This window comes from Rattus norvegicus, chromosome 3 (genome assembly GCF_036323735.1).
Source record: "Rattus norvegicus strain BN/NHsdMcwi chromosome 3, GRCr8, whole genome shotgun sequence".
Lineage (NCBI taxonomy): Eukaryota > Metazoa > Chordata > Mammalia > Rodentia > Muridae > Rattus > Rattus norvegicus.
In genome coordinates, this window is record NC_086021.1 from 172,922,822 (window position 1) to 172,944,865 (window position 22,044).

Sequence of the window (22,044 nt, forward strand, 5' to 3'; positions counted from 1 at the left end):
CAAAAAACAAAAAACAAAACAAAAAACAAAAACAAAAAAAACCCAAAAACTAAACAAAATAATGGTCTGTGTTTGAGCTGATTTTTTTCCCTATGGAATTTTAAGACGTATGTAAGTCATACCCATGCACAAGGCACAAACTCTGTCTTGAGTCTTTCCAACTGTACCCATGTGACCAGCACCTCCATCCAAGTATATAATGTTCCCATCACCTCAGAACAGTCCTTCTGGGCTTCTCCCAGCCTGCTTCCCCTGATCGGGTGATCCCTGTCCTACCTGATTTCCATCTCCACAGGTGTGAGTTTTTTCCTGTTCCTGCGCCTTGTACACCTGAAGCCTGACACTCTTTAATGACCAACTTGTCCCACTCAACAGGAAAAGAAAAGAACCATTTACTGTAGGGACTGAGTCCATCTGAGAGACCCTTTAGGGAACCAAGATCAACACCACACCTGGAAGTAAGAGCCGCCCCCTGGTGGCAGGCACCAGGTTGACAGACCCAAAGCTGTCCCTGAAGGCAGAAAGGAACCTTAGGATGCAGGACTGCCTCTTGCTCTCCCCGAGAGTCACCAACCAGGGAGGAAGGTCAGCCTCGTGATTCTGTAGTCAGGATGAGGAAGGGCAAAGACAGGAGCCCTCCCTGTGTGAAGAGATGGTGTTGGGCTTATAGTTGACTTTCTGACCTTCTAACCTCCTTCTCTCCAGAGTGGAGCTAACTGGGTATGCCTGGCTGAACCCAAAGAAAGTGTCTGCACTCACTTCCATAGCGCTGGGTTGGAGCAGCAGGAGAACGTTCTGTCATAGACCCAGTGCTCTCTGGAGACTTCTCTGTCAGCTAGGGCTGATGCTCCCAGCACAGAGTCTTTGTGGACTGGGGGGAGGGAGGCACCCCATCGTCATGTATGTTGAGGGGGAAAATGAAGTCGGGGCTCCTTAGGTGAAAGGCAGAGAGAGATCCTTGGCCTGCGTAGGGTCCATTCCTAACTGGGCCCTCTAGACCTTCCCTGGGAGTCGGCCCCAGAATGGTACCAAGCAGCCGACAGCACCATTGTCTAGTGAGCATTTCCTGTGTCCTGCTGCATCTGTCCATGACCTTACGAAATGTGAGGTAAAGGAATCCCTGCTCTACAGGGGGAAACTGAGGCCAGAGGGGTAAGATTACAGATACCATCAAGGCTGGGACACGCAGAACCAGCGGAACCCAGGGCTCAGGGGCTGTGCGCTTCCAGCCCCCACCCCCACCCCATCTCTCTCATCTCCCTCTTACCCTTTCCTGTCCTTTCTCTCCTCCTTTGTTCTATCTGCCCCATCTTTCTTCTCTCTTTCCAATCTTGTTGGGTTTTTTTCCCCTTCCTTTCCTGGATTACACGTGGTCTTTTGTCTACTGTTCAAGAATAGCCCGCCTGTTCACCAGTATCTGGTCAAAGCAGGGGCTTGCATTTCCTGAGTCCGCGACCCCCGAGTCCACCTTGAGTCACCATTTCACTAAAATCAGTGCTTTCAAAGGGGCTCTGGTAGAGGAACCTGTAACACGGTGCTGCCCTCTAGTGACATTCGTAAGCATGAACAGTGGGGGAGGCTGCCAGCCGATTGAAGTCTTGAAATTAGAGGTCACTGCTGCCCCCTGTTGCCCAGGTGTAAAAGTGCAGCCTGTTTGGAGACCAGCGGGAGGTGGTGATTGAGAAAGCCAATTTTGTTTGTTTGTTTGTGAGTTTGTTGTTGTCGTCGTCGTTGTTTTTGTATCTGAGTGTATTATTTAATCTTTAGACCCTGAGCCATGTCACCTTGTCTGTGCCCTGGATGACTCCATCGTGAGAGCCTTCTATTGGCCACACTGCATAGCCAAGAAGAACTTTGCCGTGCACAACCATGACTAAGTCACTCTGCTTAAACTCCTTGGGGACCTGAGATAACCCTCCACCCCGCTGGATCAGATCCCCACAGCTCCCAGGCCTGCTGTGTCTTCCAGATCACTTGTGCAGAGACACCACTGATGGCTGTAGTCTCCTCTTGGCCAGATTCTCCACCTAGGCTGTTCTCCGGGCTGCCTTCTCGGGCCTGATGGCTCTTGATATTCCTTGTGACTCTCAGTCTCATTTTTCTGCGAGCCTAAACTCCTCTGGCTTCCAACTAAAGAACCAGCCTATGTGGATAGTGTTTGGCCGGGTTCAGAAGTCAGGGAAAACAGGGGTCAGGTGGGATAGAGTGTGCAGCCATGATTCTGGCTGGCCTCACATCTCTGTGTTTCTGGGGAAGGAGGTGACAGACATTATCACCTAATGCCACCCAGGGAGCTGACACAATTTTACCAGGTTCTTTTAGTTAATGGCTGCAGGTCCTGGGATCTAAACCTGTTCTCTGGCTCTAGAAACTTGCCCTTGACCTCACTATGTGGGCTGAGGGAGCCGGGCTAGGAGGAGGAAGCCAGTAGGATGTTTCTAAGAAGGGCCTGTGGGTGAGTCTTGGAGGTTTCTGCAGTATTGGGGTTCTTAGTACCTGCTGTTTGACCTAAGCCATAAGTTAGACTTTATCCAAAACTCAGAAACAGTAGGAAGTCCCACTTAGGGGTCTGTTGTGTACGTATCATCTGACTTGATTGTCACAAGAACTTACAGGATACGTGTGTCAGGGTAATGCTAGCTGCCTCTGTGTGATGCTCCTGGCCACTTACATGATGACCTTCTATTCCACAGGCATGGAGTTGGACATTGCAGACAGAGATGGAGAAGTCCCCCTATTCACTAAGATCATACCTGGAACCCACATTCTCACTTGCACCCCATTGGTGACACTCACCACATAAACACTTGTGGCTGTAAGAGAGGCTGGAAAATGTAATGTCTTGCTGGCAGGTGTCTCAGAGTCAACATTATGCTATGGAGTCTTTGCTAGAATTAGGGTGACCACAAAACTCTTGTTAACAATCTGTTTAACCAGCTTACTCGGCTAATCAGGACTCTGCAGGCTGTTTGAATGGGACACTCCCGCCACACGCCTGCTGAGTGGCCAGCAGGCCACTCTCTGGTACCCTTGTCCCCTCTGGCTTCCTGCCACCAGATTGCATGCTTGCCAAGAGTCTATTAGGTTTGTTTCTAAACTGGCCTGCGCCAGCCACACTGGCCTTTGTGAAGAGGCAATTGGATTAGCGATCCCATAAGCTGGTGAAATATGAGCACAAAAGGAACAGATTTGTTTTCTAATGAAAACTCAATGAAGACTTGTGGTTTAAAAACTACTTTAAATTGGGCACGGAGGACACAACTCTGAAAGATCTGGAAAGAAATATCCAGGGGGCAGCTGCAGTGACAGCTCAGCGGCTAAGAGCATGTGCTGCTCTTACAGAGGTCCCAGGTTTGATCCCCAGCACCTCACCAAGTGACTCACAACTGCCTGTAACTCCAGCTCCAGGGGTCTGATGTCTCTGCCGGCACCTGCCTTCATGTGTGCACACACACAAACACATGTACAAATGTACGCACATGTGTGCATGCACATGTTCACATGCACACACGTTCACATGCATACACATGCACACACGTGTTCACATTCACACATGCACACATGCACATGCACACAGGTGCACATACATGCACACATGTGCCTGCACACACATGCACACACATGCACATGCACACGTGTAAACACATGCACATGCATGTACACACATGTACACACATGCATGCACATGTGCGCACATACACACAATTAAAATAATGAAAATAATGTTAAAAAGGATAAAACACAAGAACGTAGAGGGAGTCTGCACTCCTGCTTTTCCATTAGGTGTCTGCCAGTCCCTGGGTGTCCTTCACGTACGGGGGCAATGTTCAAAGCTCGTGAACGGGACTAAACTCAAGGAATAGATTGGAAAACAGGGGTTTGTTTTTAAGTGAATTAAGTCTTCCAGGAGATGAGTGTGTCAATCTCTGTGTTAGCTCTCGCTTATCTGATGTGCTCTGGGTCCAGGGTTTGGTTACTAGCCCGCCATTCTAAAAATTCTCATGAACCGGGCGTGGTGCTGCACAACTGTAGTCCTGGGTACATGGCAGCCTTAGAAACTTAGCAAGACCTTGATTCAAAACAAAAGAGAGGGCTGGGAATAAGACTCCTGGGGAGAGAGCTTGTGTAGTGTGAGAACAAGACTCGGGATTCAGTCTCTGTCACATCAGAGAAAAAAAAAAAAAAACAGTCCCTGCTGCTTGAGTAACTGATTCCCCTCCAGTCCCAGCTCTGGTGGATATGTGGGCTTTTACAGAATCATTATCCCCATTTCACAGGTGAGAAAACTGAGGTCCAGGATAACTGAAGATTAAAAACAGCATTCAAATCCAATTCGTAAATAGCTTATGAAGCAGTGGATTCCCACACTGTTTTTTCATACGTCTTTAGTTAGGTTAACCCAGTCTCTACTCTTTCCTTTCCCATTACAAAATAAGTTTTTTTTATTAATTTTTGACATAGGATCTTACTGTGTAGCCCCGCCTGGCCTGGAGCTCTCTTTATAGATCAGATACACCTGCCTCTGCCTCCCAAGGCCTGGAACTAAAGGTGTGTACCACCGAGCCTGACCTGAATTTTTAAAAGATGTACTTTAAAAAACAAAGTTTTAAAGATTTGTTTTTATTCTGTGTATGGTATTTTCCCTGCATGTATGTGCGTGCCTAGTGCCCAAGGATGTCAGAAGAGGGCCTCAGATCCCCTGAATCTGGAGTTATGGTTGTGAGCTACTGGATGGGTGCTGAGAACTGAAACGGGGCCCTGCACAGGAGCAGTGAACACTGAACACTTGTAACTGCGGGGCTGTCTCTCTAGCCCCAGAATTTAGAACTGAATTTCTAAGCACAGCTTAATTATAGCACGTTTGAATATAAGTGGCCACATGTGACCAGTGGATAAAGCACAGAAGTACTGCTCCATGCTGTGCAACTTTTAACCCATGCATTTCTGTTAGTGTATGTGTGTGGGTGCACATGTATGTGTAGGCACATATGCATGTATGCACCCATACAGTCCAGAGGATAACTTTGGGTGTTGTTTACCAAGCACCACTCACCTTTCTTTGATGGAGTCTCCCAATGACCTGGAACTCATCCAAGTTGAGGGATCCCTCTGTCTCTACTCCCCCAGTGCAAGTGCAGGCACAGGACACCATGCCTGACTTTTAACATGGCTTCTGGGGCTTGACCTCAGATCCTAATGTTAGCAGGGTAAGCAGACTCCTGACTGAGTCATCTTCCCAGCGCCCAGCACATAACATTCCTGTCCAGTTCAGCTTTTCCATGTCTTCTTGCCATCTCTAGGCCACGATGTCTTCTGCATCAGCCCTGGTCTTGTCATTTAGATAGCTCTTGATTTCAGCAGAGTAGATTCACAGCAGAAGAGAGGACGGGGCTTTTCAGCAGCTGAACTCTGTCATGTGGCACAGTCAGGGTCAACTATACCCTTGCCTGGCCCACTCCTCCCTACCAACAGGAGAGAGTATACAGCAGGCAGCCCTCCAATGCATGCCTCTTAGCCTGATGACTTCAAAGAGTCCCGCGTCCTTCTAGGCCTGAGTTGTCTAGGGTAGGATCAAAGTGCCCAGCCTACAGCCCCACTGTGAGGATCAACTATAGGCAATACCTGCTTCATGCTTCATGTGTGATGGTACATGCCTGTATTCTCAGCACTCAGGAGGCTGAGGTGAGAGGAGTGTGGGTTCAAGACCAGCCTGTACCACACAGAGAGATCCTAAAAAGAAAAGAGAAAGAGAAAGAAATCACCAAGGAAGTTTTAATTACTTAGGATGCTCCTCTAACTCAGAACAAAGATACAACAGGAAACAGAACGGGGGTGCGGTGGGGGTTTGAGAGTCCACTTGGCTGCTGCTGTGATAAAATACCACAGCCAAGGCACCACACAGGAGGCTTATTTGCCCTTAGAGTTCTAGAGAGAGCTCACATGTTGAACCACAAGCAGAAAACGGAGTGAACAGAGAGTAGCCCTGTCTTTGAAACTCAAAGTCCTCCCTCTAGGCAACATACGCCTTCTAACAAGGCCCCACCTTCTAAACTTCCCCAAAGAGCACCACCAACTGCGGATAGAGTCATCCTCGTTCAAACCACCACAGAGAGAAACACATTTAAAAGACTGCTCTTCTGTAGAGATCCTAACGTATACGCAGATGTGGAAAGAACTATTTGACCACTCCCAATGTTCCTTTGACTTTTTTTCTTTTTTCTTTTTTTTTTTAAGATTTTATTTATTTATTATATATAAGTACACTGTAGCTGTCTTCAGACACACCAGAAGAGGGCATCAGATCTCTTTACAGATGGTTGTGAGCCACCATGTGGTTGCTGGGAATTGAACTCAGGACCTCTGGAAGAGCAGTCGGTGCTCTTAACCGCTGAGCCATCTCTCCAGCCCTGACATTTTTTTTTCTTGTTTGTTCGTTCTTTTGTTTGTTTTGAGGCCTGGTCTACTGTGTAACTCTGCTGAATTTGCTCTGTAGACCAGGCCGGCCTCACACTTCCAGAGATCCACCTGCTTCTGCTGGAATTGAAGGTGTGTACCCGACCTACAGCAGTTTTTTTATTATTAACTGTTAGCAAAGCAAGAATTTATTAGTGAGCGTTGGGACTCCAGGCTGGCTGAGACCTAGAGCCAGAGAGGGAGCAAGCTTAACATGACTACCATTTGTTCTCCAAATAACTTCCCTGTCCTCCTGGGGCAGTGGTACCCCTCTAGTGTGGATGTGACTATGGTGTGCGGTCTCCCTGTCCCACTCTCCCTTCCTTTCCCCTCCCTCCCTTCCCCCTTCTCCTCCCTTCCTCCCTCTCTCTCCTTCCCCCTCCCTTTCCCCTTCTCCCTCCCTCCATTTCCCTCCCCCTCCCTTCCCCCTCCTCTCCCCTTTTTGGGTTCTCCAGAGATTAATGTTTGTCTTCTGGTGGCCAGAACATTTGGGACAACCCTACCCACTCCTGTCATCGTCATTCTTTGGTTAGCAATCATGTCGATCATGTCAATCAAGTCCAGATCCCAGAGTGACAGTCAGGCTGCAGACAAGCCACAGCTGCTCTCTAAGGAGCTTCCGAAGATGTCCCCTGGGGTGGAAACAGTCAATTCTGTTAAAAGGAACGCAGAGGGATCTTATCAGGGGAAATGCCTGAGCCTGCTGGTCTTCTGGAAATTCACTGAAGTGCATTCTAACTGTAAAAGTCAATTGCTTATGATCCCCAAAGCCTTCCAGAAGGCACAGGGGAGACACCAGTTGGGGGAGGGGTGCTGATATTAGCTGGTGAGGTTCTGAGCACATTTATTTGATCCTTATAGGAACCCTATCAGGCGGATATTCTTACACACCTGCTGGGGCAGAGATGGGCATACTGGGGCTCAGAGAAGTGTAGACCTAGACGGGACCTAGCCCCAGCTCACTCAGATAACTGGGCCCTTGCTTGTCTCGTCTGCTCTTGTGTGGCCTCAGATGATTCTGCGCTCCAACTTCCTCTCCCCAGCATGGGAGTGGCAAAGGCTTCAAGCTTTTAAGGAGCATCCAGGCCTCACTGAAGGGCCCTAGGTACCTTGTTAGCACCGAGGAACAGAGGAAAATCACAAGGTCTCCTCAGGTCCCCAAGGTGGGGGCAGTGAGGGTAGGCAAGACAGTGTGGGGGAGCTGAGGGGAGTGCCTTAGGGAGTTCTGTTTTTGGTGTCTGCTCAGCAGATGACTTTCCAAGCTGAGAAACACACGTTACAAACTCTAACCTCCTCTTGCTTAAAATAGAGCTGCTGAACCAAAAAATGCCAAGCACAGGGAAGAGTCACCTGCCTGGCAGGGCCAGACAGTGCCTTGGCCCCGTTTATACCCTGGTGGATGGTGTCTCAGTCCTGTGTCTCAGGATCCTCACAGTGCTGAGACAGCTCCATCTACCAAGGCTCGTGCAGCCTTCCTGCAGATAAAGAAAGCAAGGACCCCAGGGCCCATGGGAGGGTGACGTGGCCAACAGTGACTTAGGGACTCAGGCAGCCCCACGTCCAAGTCCTGTCTCAGCCATGACCAGGTCACTACCTTCTCTTTCTCCACCTGTAGAGGTGACAATATTGTAAGGCCCAGCACACACAGGGTTCCAGAGCCTCTGGCCTCTTCTTTGTTTCTGAAAACAGAACTCCTGGTATCCGTGGACGTTTGAAAAGAGAGGAAACAAGACTAGGAGCTCAGGGGCACTCGGGAAGCGGCCTCAGCTTCTGTAGCATCCTTTGTGGGAGCACAGGTATCTTGATCCTCACATGGGAAAGTTGAAGCACAGAGAAATGGGAATGTTCTATCCATGTGCACCTGAGTAGAACATGAGGGAGTAAGGATTCGAAATCAAATCTTCGTGGACCTCAGCCATGCTCAGGATCATCCACAAGAACCCCCCCACCCCCACCCCAACTTCCCACCACTGCCATGACCAAACCAGTTCCCAAACCTGTTGGTCAGCCCTTGATTAGTGGAAGGGTCCGGTGCCCTTCCCCCACCCTTAGATTCCTGCCCAGGTTTCTGCCTCTCTAATGCAGAGAAGATTCAGAAAAAAAAAACAAACTTGCTGATGCCCTTACTAAAAATAAAGCCGTGGCAACTGTGTTAGCTCTCCTGCGTCAGCACCCCACTTCTGGGCCACTTGGCCGACATCCTGACTCTCAGGGGGTGAAGGCGTGCAAATCTTTCTCTATAGGCACTGAGCCCCAATTCTGTCCCAGAGCTGAGGTCTTGCAGGCCCCAGGCCACCCGTGTGACCCCAACAGTGGCTAAATGCTCCTAGGCAAATCGGCATGGCTTCTCCATTTACCCAAGGCAGCTGTCAATCACTGAAAACATGGAGACTTACTCCTACCTCCCATTCCTCTCCAGATTACCTTTTGGGGTTGAGGAGAGCTCTGGGCAGTAAAGGGCTTGCTGCAGAAGTGTGAGAATGTAAGATTAATCCCCAGTACCCAGGTTTTAGTCAGGTGTGGTGCACAGGTTTGTAATGCCAGCTGAGGAGGTCAAGAGGGTCTTGGGCTGGCTGACTAGCCGCCTGCCTGAATCGGAGAGCCCCGGATCCTCATAAGAGATCTTGTTCCAAGAAAATAATAAGGTGGATGACTCTTGAGAAATAACACCCAAAATTGACATGTGGCCTGTGCACGCATACACATCCATGTGCATGTGTATCCCTCCACACACGTGCAGATCCACATCCATCCCCCCTCTCCCCCAAAGAAGAACTTTTTGGTTCTCTGGACCCTGAGCTAGGTTAAAGGTGCCTGTGTGTCCACATTCCTTCTTGGAGACGGTGAAGGGACCTGTCTTCTTCCCACTTCTGGCTTCTGGATGTCACCTGCTTTGCCTCATCTTGGGGTCCCTCCTCCCAAGGGTGACTTGCTTATGCTGACAAGTCTGTGGGTATCTCTTCTGCCTGCATCCTCCCTCAGCACAGGGATCCCAGAGGTGTAGGTGTCCTTAGGGGTCATTCTTATGCTACTGACGTTCCTTAAGAGACAGACAGGAGAAAAACCAACTGAACAAACGAAAACGGCATTCGGGCGATTGTGAAATTGAAACAACCCACACTCAGGAAGCGATGGAAGTTAGGAGCTCCTAACTGGCACACGCAAGTCCCCATTTGACCTTAAGCTGCCACTGTTTGTGTGCTGCACACACACAGGTCTGAGTGCTGGACACCCAAGGATGATCCTTGGGGGAGGGGAGCATATGTGGAACTTGAGGGATGTACTGTAGTGGGAGGAATGGAAGATGGCCGTAGCTCTGAGGGAGGAGCTCAGAGGAGAGCGCCTAGGGTGGTGTCAAGGAACAAGTCCAATGGTACTGAGTGAGAGTGGCCAGGGTGTGAGCCAGCTGAGTTGGGAGGATTAAGTACATCAACACCTGAATGGCATGGCTGCTGGTGGTGTCTCTCAGAGGTTGGCTGAGTGGGAGGGGGAGAAGGCTGTAATGAGTCTGGGCCAGAGTTTACAGCAGGAACTGAAAGTTGAGATGTGGGTGGAGCAAGCAAGAGTAAGAGGCGATCTGGAGATTGGCCTGAGTAGTCAGAATGATAATAATGCTTAAAACACTGCAGCGGACACCTGGGAAGGCCAGCTGCAGCAGACACCTGGGAAGGCCAGCTGCAGCAGACACCTGGGAAGGCCAGCTGCAGCAGACACCTGGGAAGGCCAGCTGCAGCAGACACCTGGGAAGGCCAGCTGCAGCAGACACCTGGGAAGGCCACACTGCAGCAGACATCTGGGAAGGCCGGCTGTCGCCAACAGCTTTAGGACCGGGTAACTGGCGCTGTGTCAGATGTCTTTATATGGGCCCATATGTAGGACTCTGCAAAGGGTACCATTTTGGAGCATGGGGACAATAGTGGGGTCCTTCAGAAGTGGGGTTCATGGGAGGCTTCCCAAACACCTCACAGCTCACCCTGGGCTCATCCAGAACCCTTCCCTGAATCTCCACAGCCAAATCCACCAGTCACTCTTGACCCATGAATTAGGGTGTATCAGCCTCAGTGACAGATTGGTCCCTGAGTCTCAGATCCTGACACGATGGATCAGACTTTCAGAACAGCTGGTCCTGATAGCAGGCAGCCTTGCTTAGCTCTTTTGTGGTGCTACGCCTGTTCGGTCTGCTGTCGAGGGAAGGGGTGGCGTGGCATGGGGGCAGGACTTTAGAGATCAGGCCTGGGAGTGGCACATGTCAGTTCTGCAAGGATCCACTGGCTAAAGCTTGGGTTGGGGAAGTGTCTTGATGCCAGGGAGCATAAGCAGCAAGGCTTGCTGTGTGAGCAACTCTGCAGTGTCCCTTCTCTTCATCTGTTGTCGAAGGCTAGCCCCCTCAGCCTGTATCTGACTAATGCCATTCCCCTGGCTGGTCCTCACTCCAAGCAGCAGCCCCTTGCTTTTTCTGAGGTGTGGTGGTGAGACACGATGTCGTTTAGCCTAGACTGGATTTGAACTTCTGATCTCCCAACCTCTACCTCCCAAGTGCGGGCTGCCATGCCTGGCTCTGAAAAGCAAAGCAAAATAAAACAAAACAAAACAAAAAACAAACAGATTATAGTGGAACTGCGTGTGGTTTTGCTTAGAGTTTTTCCCTGGTTTTCAATTATCCTGAACAATCAGCCTGGGATCTGGAAAGGTGGCTCAGTGGTTAGGAGCACTGACTGCTCTTCCAGACCTGGAGTTTGATTCCCACATGGTGGTTCATAAGCTTCTGTAACTCCAGTTCCAGGAGATCCTACACTCTGTTCTGGCCTTCACAGGCACTGTGCAAGTGGTACACAGCCATACATGCAGACAGATATAAAATAAAAATTAAATAATAAAAAAATGAATTTGTGGACGTTACTTCTGCCTGGCCCTCCTGTCTGTCTCTCCAGCCCGCATCCTAATTCTCTCGATTCCACTCACACCAGCTTCTCTGCTGTTCTCTGTCACCAAGTCACCTCCTTTCTGCTTTTAGCGAGGAACCTACGTATGTGGCCTGGATTTCCTCTCTGGTCACTCCTGGATGGTTTGGCACGAACCCCTCCAAGCATTTTCCTCCTTCTTCACACCTGTCTTACTTCATCTTTTCGTGCATTTGTCAACCCTCCCTGCTTGCTGGCAAGCCCGTTCTACTCCCACCGGGAATGGAGGGCACCAGAGGGCGCTTGGTAAATGTTTGCTAAATGATAGATGGGAGGAAGGAAAGGGTGCTGAACCCCCAAGACCTAGGGCGAGTTAGGGATGGTGCTGTGCACACCTGGGCCGGGTCTCTGCTCCAGATGTCCCTGCGGGCACCTGCGTGGTTTAGGGCGGGGAGCGTTGGGAGAGCTCAGAGCCCGCCCCCTGCTGTACGCGGGGCGCGGCGGGGACGGAGCGGGCGCCGTCGGGGCGCACTGAAACCCGCACTCGGAGCCGGCGAGCCGCGATGAGGAAGCAGAGCGCGCGCACGGCGGCGCTCATCCTGTGCATCCTGTCCTACCTGCTGGTGGGCGCCGCGGTCTTCGATGCTTTGGAGTCGGAGGCGGAGCGCAGCCGGCAGCGACTGCTGGCTCGGAAGCGAGGCGAGTTCCGCAGAAAGTACCGCTTCTCCGCCGACGACTACCGCGAGTTGGAGCGCCTGGCGCTGCAGGCGGAGCCGCACCGCGCCGGCCGCCAGTGGCGCTTCGCGGGCTCTTTCTACTTCGCCATCACGGTCATCACCACCATCGGTGAGCCCCCGGAACCTCCCCTCTGCCCCGCTCAGTCCTGATCTCTCCTCGGGTGCGATCCTACCTCCGCCCCCTGTGACTTTGGAAAGGGCATGTTAGCTCGCTGAGCGAAATGGGGGCAATCAGTTAGCTAACGCAGGGCTGTAGGCATCAGTAAAGGATTGCACTGAGACAGGGGTGGTTGGAAGAAGCTTCGGGTTCTGGGTGTGAACAGAGTGAGGCTTCCTTGTCCCATTGTGTCAGCTTTGTGACATTAGATAAGTTTCTTGACTCCTCTGAGCCACAGTGCTCTTTGAAAACTAGGATTGCTAATATGTCTTGCAAGGAGGAGGCAGATTATTATTAAGGAGATAAATGTGTGCAGATCATTTTAGCATAGGGCCTGACCCACAGAAAATATTATGAACATAAGATTGCTTGTATAAGATAACAATTATTCTGTTAACCCCATGAAATCAGCACTCTCTGTTGTCTTTTGACTGCTGTTTGGCTAGTGTCCTAGAGCCTAGTAGACATCCAGTAACTTGTTAAGGGAATGACTACCAAAGCCAAATGACTACCACACACTGGGGCATCCAGAGGAGCCCTATGTATACCATTTGGACTCCAGCTGTTACCATAACCACATCTGGCCAGGACCTGAGGGGCTAAGCCTGAGGAACTTGCAGAAGAGAGAACCAGGCTCTCCAGGGCTTGGAACCTGTCAGCTAGCCACTTGGTTCAGGGCTCTAGCTGTCTGACTAAGACGTCCCTGTGGCTTCCCTCACAGGAGCAGACCAGAAGCCCACACCTTGGAGAATACACTTGCAAAAGAGCCAGGTGTTTGAGTACCCATGCAATTCCAAAGGCTCAGTTCTGAGTGTCTCCTGCTACCTGAATTCATGGGCAAGCGACTGTGCCGTCTTGGCACATGTTTTCGTCAAAGGCAAAAGGCAAATGCTCTGCTTTGCTGGGGGAATGAGAACCCAGTATGGGTCATCGGCTGTGCAGGCCTCACCTGATAGTAATAATTTATTATTTGCCATGTGTAGAGCCAGCTCCCATTCAACACTTCTGCCCTCTCTTGTCTACAAGTCCCAACCTCAAGACGGGCTCATTTGCCATACCTACAGAGGCTGTGCCTTGTCTGAGGCCTCTGCCCCTCTGCTCCTTACCATGTTTTTGGGCAGCCTACCAACCAGGTTTAGCTCCTTCCCTCACTGATCTGAAACCCAAGCTAGGGAAAGAAACAGAAGGAAGAAAAAAAAAAAGATTAAAACCAACCAAACCAAGCCAAAACCTAACTGAAGAGAAATTGGAAATGTTTTTTGCTTTTCTGGCTACTTGGGTGACTCAGAAAGTGTGGAAGTGGATACCATGGCTCCTGCCCTCCAGGAGTTCAAAGTAGGGATGGGGCAGAGTGTATCCCTCCCCTGGTACCACAAGGAGGCAGCTCATAGGGCTTCAAATGTTTACGTTACACTGAGACTTTAAACATTGTATACGTTCACATTGCACATTTCACCAAGGTGTGCAGGGTGAAGAGGAAACTCCCTTCTACCCCCCCCCCTTTAACACCCCCAAGTTACGAAGTCTTTTGGTCTAGTGTATATTAGTTGTACGCAGCAATGGGTTTCAGTGAGGCATTTTCCAATGCACACACATCAGGCACTCTGACCATATGCACCCCCACCACTTTCTCTTGTCTTTCTCCCCTGGATCTGTTCCTTTTCCCAAGTTCTTTTCCCCTCTTCTATCTCCTGTCTCTTTAAAAAAGCAAAAAACAAAAGCAAAACAAAACAAAGCAAAAAACAAAAACAAAAACAAAAACAAAAACACCTAGATTCCACATGAAAGAGGAATCGGGCCGTTAAGTCTTTCCGAGCCTCTATCCTGTCTCTTAACCCAGTCATTCACCTCCCTGGTTCACACACATCTTACCTGTCTCTTGCATACTTGCAGCTACATGCTCTGTGTACCTGTTCCTTCAAGCATCACGCATGAAATAGGGATATTATATCTATCTTCTAACTATTCCTGCTCTTTTCAAGTGGAGACAGGGTCTCATGTAGCCCAGGCTGGCTTTACAGTCGCTATACTGTGTAGCCGAGAATAACGGAGGACTTACGGTCTTCCTGCCTCAGCCTCCCAAGTGCTTACAGGTGTGTGTCCCCATGCCTGTCTTTTATGTGACACTGAGAATTGAACCTAGGACATCAGACATGCTACACAAATACTCTATCAATTGAGCTGTAGCCCAGACCCTGATTTAGTATATCGTAGTGCTTTTTAACGTCAACCCTAAAGAGCCACGTCATTTTTTTAAAGGTTGAATATCAGGGCTTCTCAACCTTAGAAGCACTGACATCTTGACCCAGTTAATTCTGTAATGGGGCCTGTCCTGTGCCCTAAAATATATTGATAATATCCCCAGGCTCTGCCTCTGGATGCCAATAACATATGACATTACAACATATACACACACAGCCATTGCCATCCCCTAGTAGAGACAACTAAAAATTTCCTTAGGTATTGTCAGATGTGTGCATGGTGACAAGGCCACTATGGTCTGGTGTAGTGTCCTACCATCTGGATGGTGCTGATATGAATCTAACCAGGCCTCCTCTATTGATGGATGAGTGCTTATTTTTAGCTTTTGCTATGACCATGATGGCAGCTCTTGTGTACTGGAGGGCTAACTGTGGAGCTACACAGGTCTGGGGCTCTGTATGTTTTACCTTTGAGCCAACAGGCCAGGTCTGCTGGAGGAGGGGTATTCCCTATGGGGGGTGGATTCCCTTGCTCTTCAACAGCCTGGTTATGAGCCCAATCAAGCTATCGTTGCTCTCTCCAGAAAGAGACACATCCACACATTTCCACAATGACACAGTGACACATGACTCAGGGAAGCCCACGCATGATCCCTAGATCCATGAGGGAATCAGCGAACAGAGCTAGCACCAGAGATACCCAGAGCCAACTGGTGTTTAGTGAAGGCTGACAGGGTGGTAAAAGATGAGGAGGAATATGAAGGGAGCAGGGGGCTGGGAAGGGGGGAGAGAAGCCAGCTCAAGGAGGAGGAAAATATGAAAGAAGGAGTGTGTAGAAGTGACTTTCTAGTAGGGACCAGATGGGGTGTGCCTAAAGAATGTCGGCATAAAGAGGGTAGATCTGGAGACTGGGGATTAGAACGATGGCTAAGGCTGGGGAGTGGAAAGGAAAAAGGAGGGGTGAGGCTGGGGAGTGGAGAGGAGAGAGGAGGGGTGAGTCTGGGGAATGGGGAGATGCGCAGAGGGGTGAGAGTTGGAAGTGAGGGAGAAAAGGAGCTGGGGGTTCCTTGTAAGAACTGGGTCTTTACCCTGTAGGTACTAAGAAGTCACTGAAGATGTGTCTCCTGTCCCTCCTACCAACACATAACTTGCCAAGACTGACATTTTCTGTACTCTGTAGGTTGTCAGAGCACCTGTCAGGTACATGCACACCAAGTCACAGAACCTTTCCCGTACCGCCCAAATTCTTCACACCCTTCAACCTCCAGGCCAAGCAGCCACAGAGCTATTCTGTCTCTCCATCTGTTGGGTCCATGCTTTGGGGCTGGACTTCCTCCATTGGGCAAAATACGGTTAAGATCCATCCTTTGCTACCTCTGGGAACAGAAGTTGGCCCAACCGAATTCTGTGGTTCGAAGGACCATGGGTGGACTATCCACCCCCAGGGGGAGGGACACGTGGGTTGTGAATAGCCACGCAGGAGTTCAGAAGACAGGAATGACATGGGTGGGGCTTGGAGCTCCTGGGGACAGGAGTGCTTTGGGACAGGCTGGGCTCTCAGAACCACATCTCTCTTCCTACACAGGGTATGGCCATGCTGCTCCAGGCACCGACTCGGGCAAAGTGTTCTGCATGTTCTATGCCCTCCTGGGCATCCCCCTGACTCTGGTTACCTTCCAGAGCCTGGGCGAGCGTCTGAACGCGCTGGTACGGTGTCTGCTGCTAGCAGCCAAGCGCTGCCTGGGCCTGCGGCGGCCACACGTGTCTGCTGAGAACATGGTGGTGGCTGGGTTGCTGCTGTGCGCCGCCACCCTGGCCCTGGGCGCCGCTGCCTTCGCGCACTTCGAGGGCTGGACCTTCTTCCACGCCTACTACTACTGCTTCATCACCCTCACCACCATCGGCTTCGGAGACTTCGTGGCGTTGCAGAGAGACGAGGCGCTGCAGAAGAAGCCGCCCTACGTAGCCTTCAGCTTCCTCTACATCCTGCTGGGGCTCACAGTCATTGGTGCTTTCCTCAACCTGGTGGTCCTGCGATTCCTTGCCAGCGCTGAGGCCCCAGAGCGCGCAGCTCTCCGCCGTGCTAGCGTGTTCCGCAGGGGGGCGCCCGAGAGCCGCGTCCGCATCCCTTACCCCTTTCATCCGCTGGAGACCTGGGCCCGTGACAACCCGGCCTTCTCACCCCCTTTGAGCCCAGAAGCAGTGCATGATTGCCACAGCAGCCCAGACAGACTCCGGGCCCGGAGGAAGTCCATCTGACAGTCTTCTCCCACTCGGGGCCAGGTCTGGCCAATGTCTAGCTCTGCCTGTTAGCAAACCCACCCTTCTTTCTGGCTTGGAGGGGGTTGAGGTTCCCGTTACCATCTGTGGATCATCCCTTCTAGATATACATGAAAGCTGCACTAACGGCACAAGCCGACTCCACAGCCACCTGGAGGTACACTGTTTAGTCTAAACTTGTAGGAAAATGTGGCCATCAGCCCCTAGGAGGGGTGATGCCTATCTGGCCCTTCAGAGGATGACAAGTGGCTAGTTTCCGCTCTGAAGAGGACACACAAGATACCTTGCAGGGGAAAGGTATGACTTTAAACGCCAGAATTCGACTAGTAAGGCTGGATGCTCATGCTAGAAGCATGGATATAAACAGACTCAAGGGAATGTTTGGCTCAACAGTGGACATTTTTTGCACTATACAGACGACTGCGTTTTCTTTGCTCTGCATGAGGAGTGGAATTAGCCCATGTGTAAATGGTTGTTCCCACTGTCAAATAGATGCCTTGTCCCTGGCCAGCCCCTTTTGGATGAAGAGATCACCTCCCCATATCACTACCTATAGGCAGTTCAGTGCTGTGGGATGATATCCTTTCTGGGTCCCACCGATCACCAGCAATATATCGTTGGGATTCTCATCACTTTCCCGGGCCTTAGCTTCCCCGTCAGTAAAACAGGGTTCATCTGAAGGCCCTGTTTCACATAGGCACCTGTGGCAGAGTTTCCTGATGCAGGCATAGGGAGCGTTGATGAGACCGTTGGAAGAAACTTGGCATCCTAGAGCACTCATTCCTTAAAAGGCCAGCATCCTTTAACTTCCCAGGTAGAACTGTCTCCATGCAAAGCAAGAGCAAAACCAGGGTAGAAAAGCCAAAAACTTTAATTTCCAACATGAGCTATATAGTCATGAATACAATGCCATGTGACCCGCTCCAACTCAGACGCCCCCAAATCCCTCCCTCCCTGGAGGACCAGGCTGTTCCTGCCCCCCAAGAGGAAACAGGGAAAGGTGGGTAGATGAAGGGAGGCTCCCAGCCCCAGGATTCTGGGGTCCCACCTTCCTGTCACCTTACAGGACGGCACAAAGGACTCAGAAGTAACACCTACGTCTACTTCCAGCCTCCGGCCCAGCCCACACAGGATCTCTTGATGAAACAAAAAACCCTTGGGGCTTGCTAGGTAAGCCTATAGAAACTCTCTATCCACCAAGGTCCTGTTCTGCAGACACAGGCCCTCTTGGAAGGCCAAGAGAACCATTGCAGGGGACGGGAAAGGGGTCTAAGGCTCTGGGCCTAGTGTAGTGCTGCTGCTCAATAAATAAATGCAGGTGACCTTGCCTGGTGCAACAGCTCTGCCTTGGGAGAATGTGGGAGCCCCTGTGCTGTTCGTGAACCCCAAAGTACTCAAGAAGCTCCTGCCTGAAGGAACCTGGAGGTGAACTGCTTAACTGCCTCTGTTACATGCTTGCATGCCTGTGCTATGGACCACTGGAGAGCGAGCTAGCTCTGTCAAAGCCATAACGTGAGCAAGCACCTTTCTCTTTCAGGACCTTCGCTCCCTCCTGAAAACAAGGCTGACAATTGCAAGCATCCCTTCCCTGGCTATTCGGGGCTCTGATGGGGGTCAGAGTGAAATCACGGGGGACGCGCCGTGGGAGGTGTTATGGGATGAGGTGCTTCTGAAGGTTAGAGAGGACTTCCTTGAGCCCCCGCTCTATGAACCCAGAAGGGAACTTGTTTTTTTTTTTTTCTCACCCCACCCACTCGCAGCTAGACCTGAAGAGGTAATGACCCAGAATAAAACCCTTCAGCTCATGATCCCTGGGGAGATAGCCCAGGACATCCAGGCCAACCCGGTACCCCTCCCACCAGCCGCCCTCTTCTCCCAACTCAAGCCCAGAAAAGGCACTAGCCCAGGAAAGAGAGCCAAGCAGGACAATGCCACCTGTGCCTAAAGGACAGAAATGATGATGGTGGCACCCCTGAGTGGTGGTCTCCCAGCTTTGTCCCCCCAGTGCATATTGCTGAGGGCCCTTCCTGCTTGCTATGGCCTGAGTTTCCTAACCTCTCAGATGGGCTACCGTTTGTCCTGCCACAGCTGGGAGCCACTAGGAGGCTCCAAAGAGAAGCAATAGAAAGGATGAGAAATGCTGTCCTCCTTCAGCCTTCCCTGGCACCAGCTCAGCATGAGACATGAAGGGGAGACCTGGGTGGAAATGCCACTGGACCTTCCAGTGACCCCACGATGGCTCTCCTCAGGCAGGGCCTTGGTATCCTTTTGTTTTTTTTTTTTAATGCAAATGGACTAGAGAGCCACAGGCCTGTCCCTTCAGAATGCAGAGGCATTCTGGGTAAGGAAAATGGAGATGGCTCTTTACACGACAATCCTACACATGACCTTTGTCCAGAGGGAAGAAAGAAACACCCTTAGAGACACAGCACCAGAAAGGCTCCCCCCACTCCACCCTCTCGACTCCCCTCCAGATGGTAGAGTTTGAGTTGACAGAGGGTCAGACAGCAGTGGGAACAGGCTGGGCTTGTTGGTCCCCGAGGCTAAGGATGAAAAAAATCACTCCCCGTCCCCAAGCCCCGTCCAGTCCTTTGGTGAGGACAGAAATGGGTCCCACACCCAGTGGTCACAGCCCCTCGGGCACACGCTTACAATGGTACAAAGAAATGGGGCTCCAGCCCCCCCACTCTACCCCTCCAGGAGGTGAGTGTGATTTCACAGAACAAACAAGAAAGTCTCTGAGGGGCCTTGCTGACCACCTCAGGGTGTTGTTATTGCTTTGGAGTCAGTGCTCCCTCGTGCGCTCGTGCTCTCGCGCTCGCTCTCTCTCTCTCTCTCTCTCTCTCTCTCTCTCTCTCTCTCTCTCTCTCTCTCTCCACATTGGAGCTGAGCCTCTCCCTGCTGGCTGTGACAGCCAGGCTCCATCCGACCCTGAACGACCACAGCGATGACAGCTGGAGAGGGAGGTGCTCTCCTGGCTCAAAATACTCCCAAACGGCGAGTAATAACCTAACAGCAAGGATATCACACTGGAAAAATGGGGTGATGGCTAACTGTGGGCCTCGAAGACAGCCCATCGAGAGCCCTGCTCCCTTGTCCAGGAGGCCTGACCAAGGACACTCCCAAAGACACGCTGAAGACCAATTGGAGAAGAGGGGCCTGTTCACAGCCCCTCCCCGTGTAGCGTCAACAGCTGCATGGGGAGGGGCCAGAACTGGACAGAACCCTAAAGGGCACCCCAGGCTTAGCCAGGCTGGGAATGAGAATTTCCAAGTTGAAGGAATCCCTTGGTGAATGAACCAGGAACAAGGAGGGATTCAACAGAGTCCTGGCGTCCTTGGCGGGAAATGATTCTGTCTAAATGTAGTCCAGGCCTCTCTCTGCAAGGCCCAGCAACCCTCGGGAGTGCGTGGTAAAGAAAATCAAGGCCGAGGGTCTATTACACCAGAGTGCTGAGAGTGATGGACAGTTAGGGCTACAACCTTAGAAGGGAGGAGAGAGGAAGGCAGGGAGGAGGTGGAAGGGCTGGCCTCCGGGGAGCCAGGCAGCCCATCCAGCCCAGGCTAGAGAGAGAGTCTATAATCTTCTGGAATGTACTGGGGGGCCTCCCCTCTACTCACAGCCTGGGGCTTGAAAAAAAGACTACATCTGAGCTAACAGGCCTCAGGTGTGAACACTAATTACCCAGCTAACCTGGACTACACCCTACACAGCAGGGACTACCTGAGGAGGACTGGCTGCTGGGCGCCTCCCAGGAGTGGGTGATAGAAATGTGCTTCTATAGGGGCCAGACTGTGTCCTCCCTCGCATGCAAAAGGGCTCCTGCAGGCCCCAGGGAGGGCCACAGGAAGGCAGCTACTCAGGCCTCATTGGAGCCTCAATTCTCAAACTTTTAGCTCTATATCCCTCCTCCTGGAACGCCATCTCTCCTTGAGCCAAGGTGATGAGGCTGGGCAGTGGCTTTTGCCCTTCCTACGGGATGGTTTATTTAAACAGACTAAAATGTGAGTGGCTCTAATGCCTCTCCAAGACCCTAGCCCAGAGGCAGAGGGATAACAAGATGACCTTTGATCTCATCCAACAAGAAGGGATCTCCTGTTTGGAAAACCCTCACCTTGGTGCCACATATACCTAACTCCAGCTTCTTCAACGCTCCGCTCCTACCACTCTCCCACAGGAGAGCTGTTCCCTGCGTACAAGGTTCTGGAAACTCAGGTTCCCCTTAGTCCCTCCACCATATCACAGATGACAATGTCCTTTCCAGTCCACCAAGAGCTCCAGACCAGCTTGTTGCAATCCCATGGAGCAAGGACCCTTGGGGATCCTGCCAAGCCTTGGGTACCTCCTCCTTTCCTTTGGTCTCTGCTGGCCCCCAATTCCTAGAGCTTACAGCAGAGGGACAGGCAGGAGGGGATGGATGGATGGACTCAGACAGGCTGCGGCAAAGCTCCTTCCACGGGCAGGCAGAGGGAGACCCACGCTCCCCTTCAAGTGGGGAGCTCTGGGCACCCCCTTTGGGAGCTGGCTCCGGATCCTTGCAAACTGCCCCGTCAGCTCTGGGGCAGGAGTAGCTGCCGGAACCCGGTGCCGCAGGAAAGACACTTGCTGGTAATTGGCACCATGGAGATGGCCGGCTTGGTTCTGGACTTGGCTCTGGGCAGCGAGCTTCCAAGGAGGCAAAGGGGGAATGGGTGGGGTGGGGTAGGGTAGGGTAGGGCGGAAGAGTGGTTTGCTCTGCCACTTCAGTCTTTCTCCGATTGTAGCCGCATCCACCAGGTCAAAACCGGCCAAGTCAAAAGTGTAGCCAACCCACTGGGAAAGGGAAGGTCTCAGGGGTAGGAGGTGAAGGAGTGAGGAGGGGCCCATGGGGGGCAGGTCTCCCCATTCTGCTTCCCCACTGTGGGGAAGAACCCCATCCTCCAATGTCCAATGTGCCCCTGGGCCTGGGGTCCCAGGTCAGGGCTGGGTGGTCTCCAGGCCATCTCGGGGAGCCCCTCCCCATCCCTGGCATTAAGATCGCTCGCCACAGGGCCCCACGGTGCTCTCGAGGGACAGCTGGGATGCCTGCCGAAGCAGGGGACCTGTGGCTGGGTCCACCATGGAGGAGGTGGGGAAGAGCTTGTACCAACCCACGGCCAGGGTGGTCAAGTCCAGTTCCTCCAGCAGCACTCGAGCCACGCCCATGAACTGCTTCCGCTCCATTCGTCCGTAGTTTCCCCACACAATTACCTGCAGGACAAAACACGGCTTGTTACATTTTTTTTTCTCTCCATCTTTATTAAATTGGGTATTTTTATTTACATTTCAATTGTTAT

At 51.5% G+C, this 22,044-nt stretch overlaps 2 protein-coding genes across 3 annotated transcripts in view; one reads left to right on the top strand and one right to left on the bottom strand.

Moving 5' to 3' along the window:
* The first annotated feature begins 11,837 nt into the window (after positions 1 to 11,837).
* Kcnk15 (potassium two pore domain channel subfamily K member 15) lies at positions 11,838 to 18,056 on the top strand. The gene is made up of 2 exons (NM_130813.1): positions 11,838 to 12,200; positions 16,035 to 18,056. The coding sequence occupies exons 1-2, from the start codon at positions 11,918 to 11,920 to the stop codon at positions 16,706 to 16,708; spliced, it is 957 nt and encodes a 318-aa protein (NP_570826.1). The 5' UTR covers positions 11,838 to 11,917; the 3' UTR covers positions 16,709 to 18,056.
* Positions 17,583 to 22,044, bottom strand: part of Rims4 (regulating synaptic membrane exocytosis 4) — a 64,087-nt gene continuing 59,625 nt past the window's right edge. For both annotated transcript variants that reach the window (XM_008762471.4, NM_170666.2), the window contains 1 exon segment: positions 17,583 to 21,958. In XM_008762471.4, coding sequence (XP_008760693.1) covers positions 21,740 to 21,958 — 219 coding nt within the window. In that variant the 3' untranslated portion in view covers positions 17,583 to 21,739.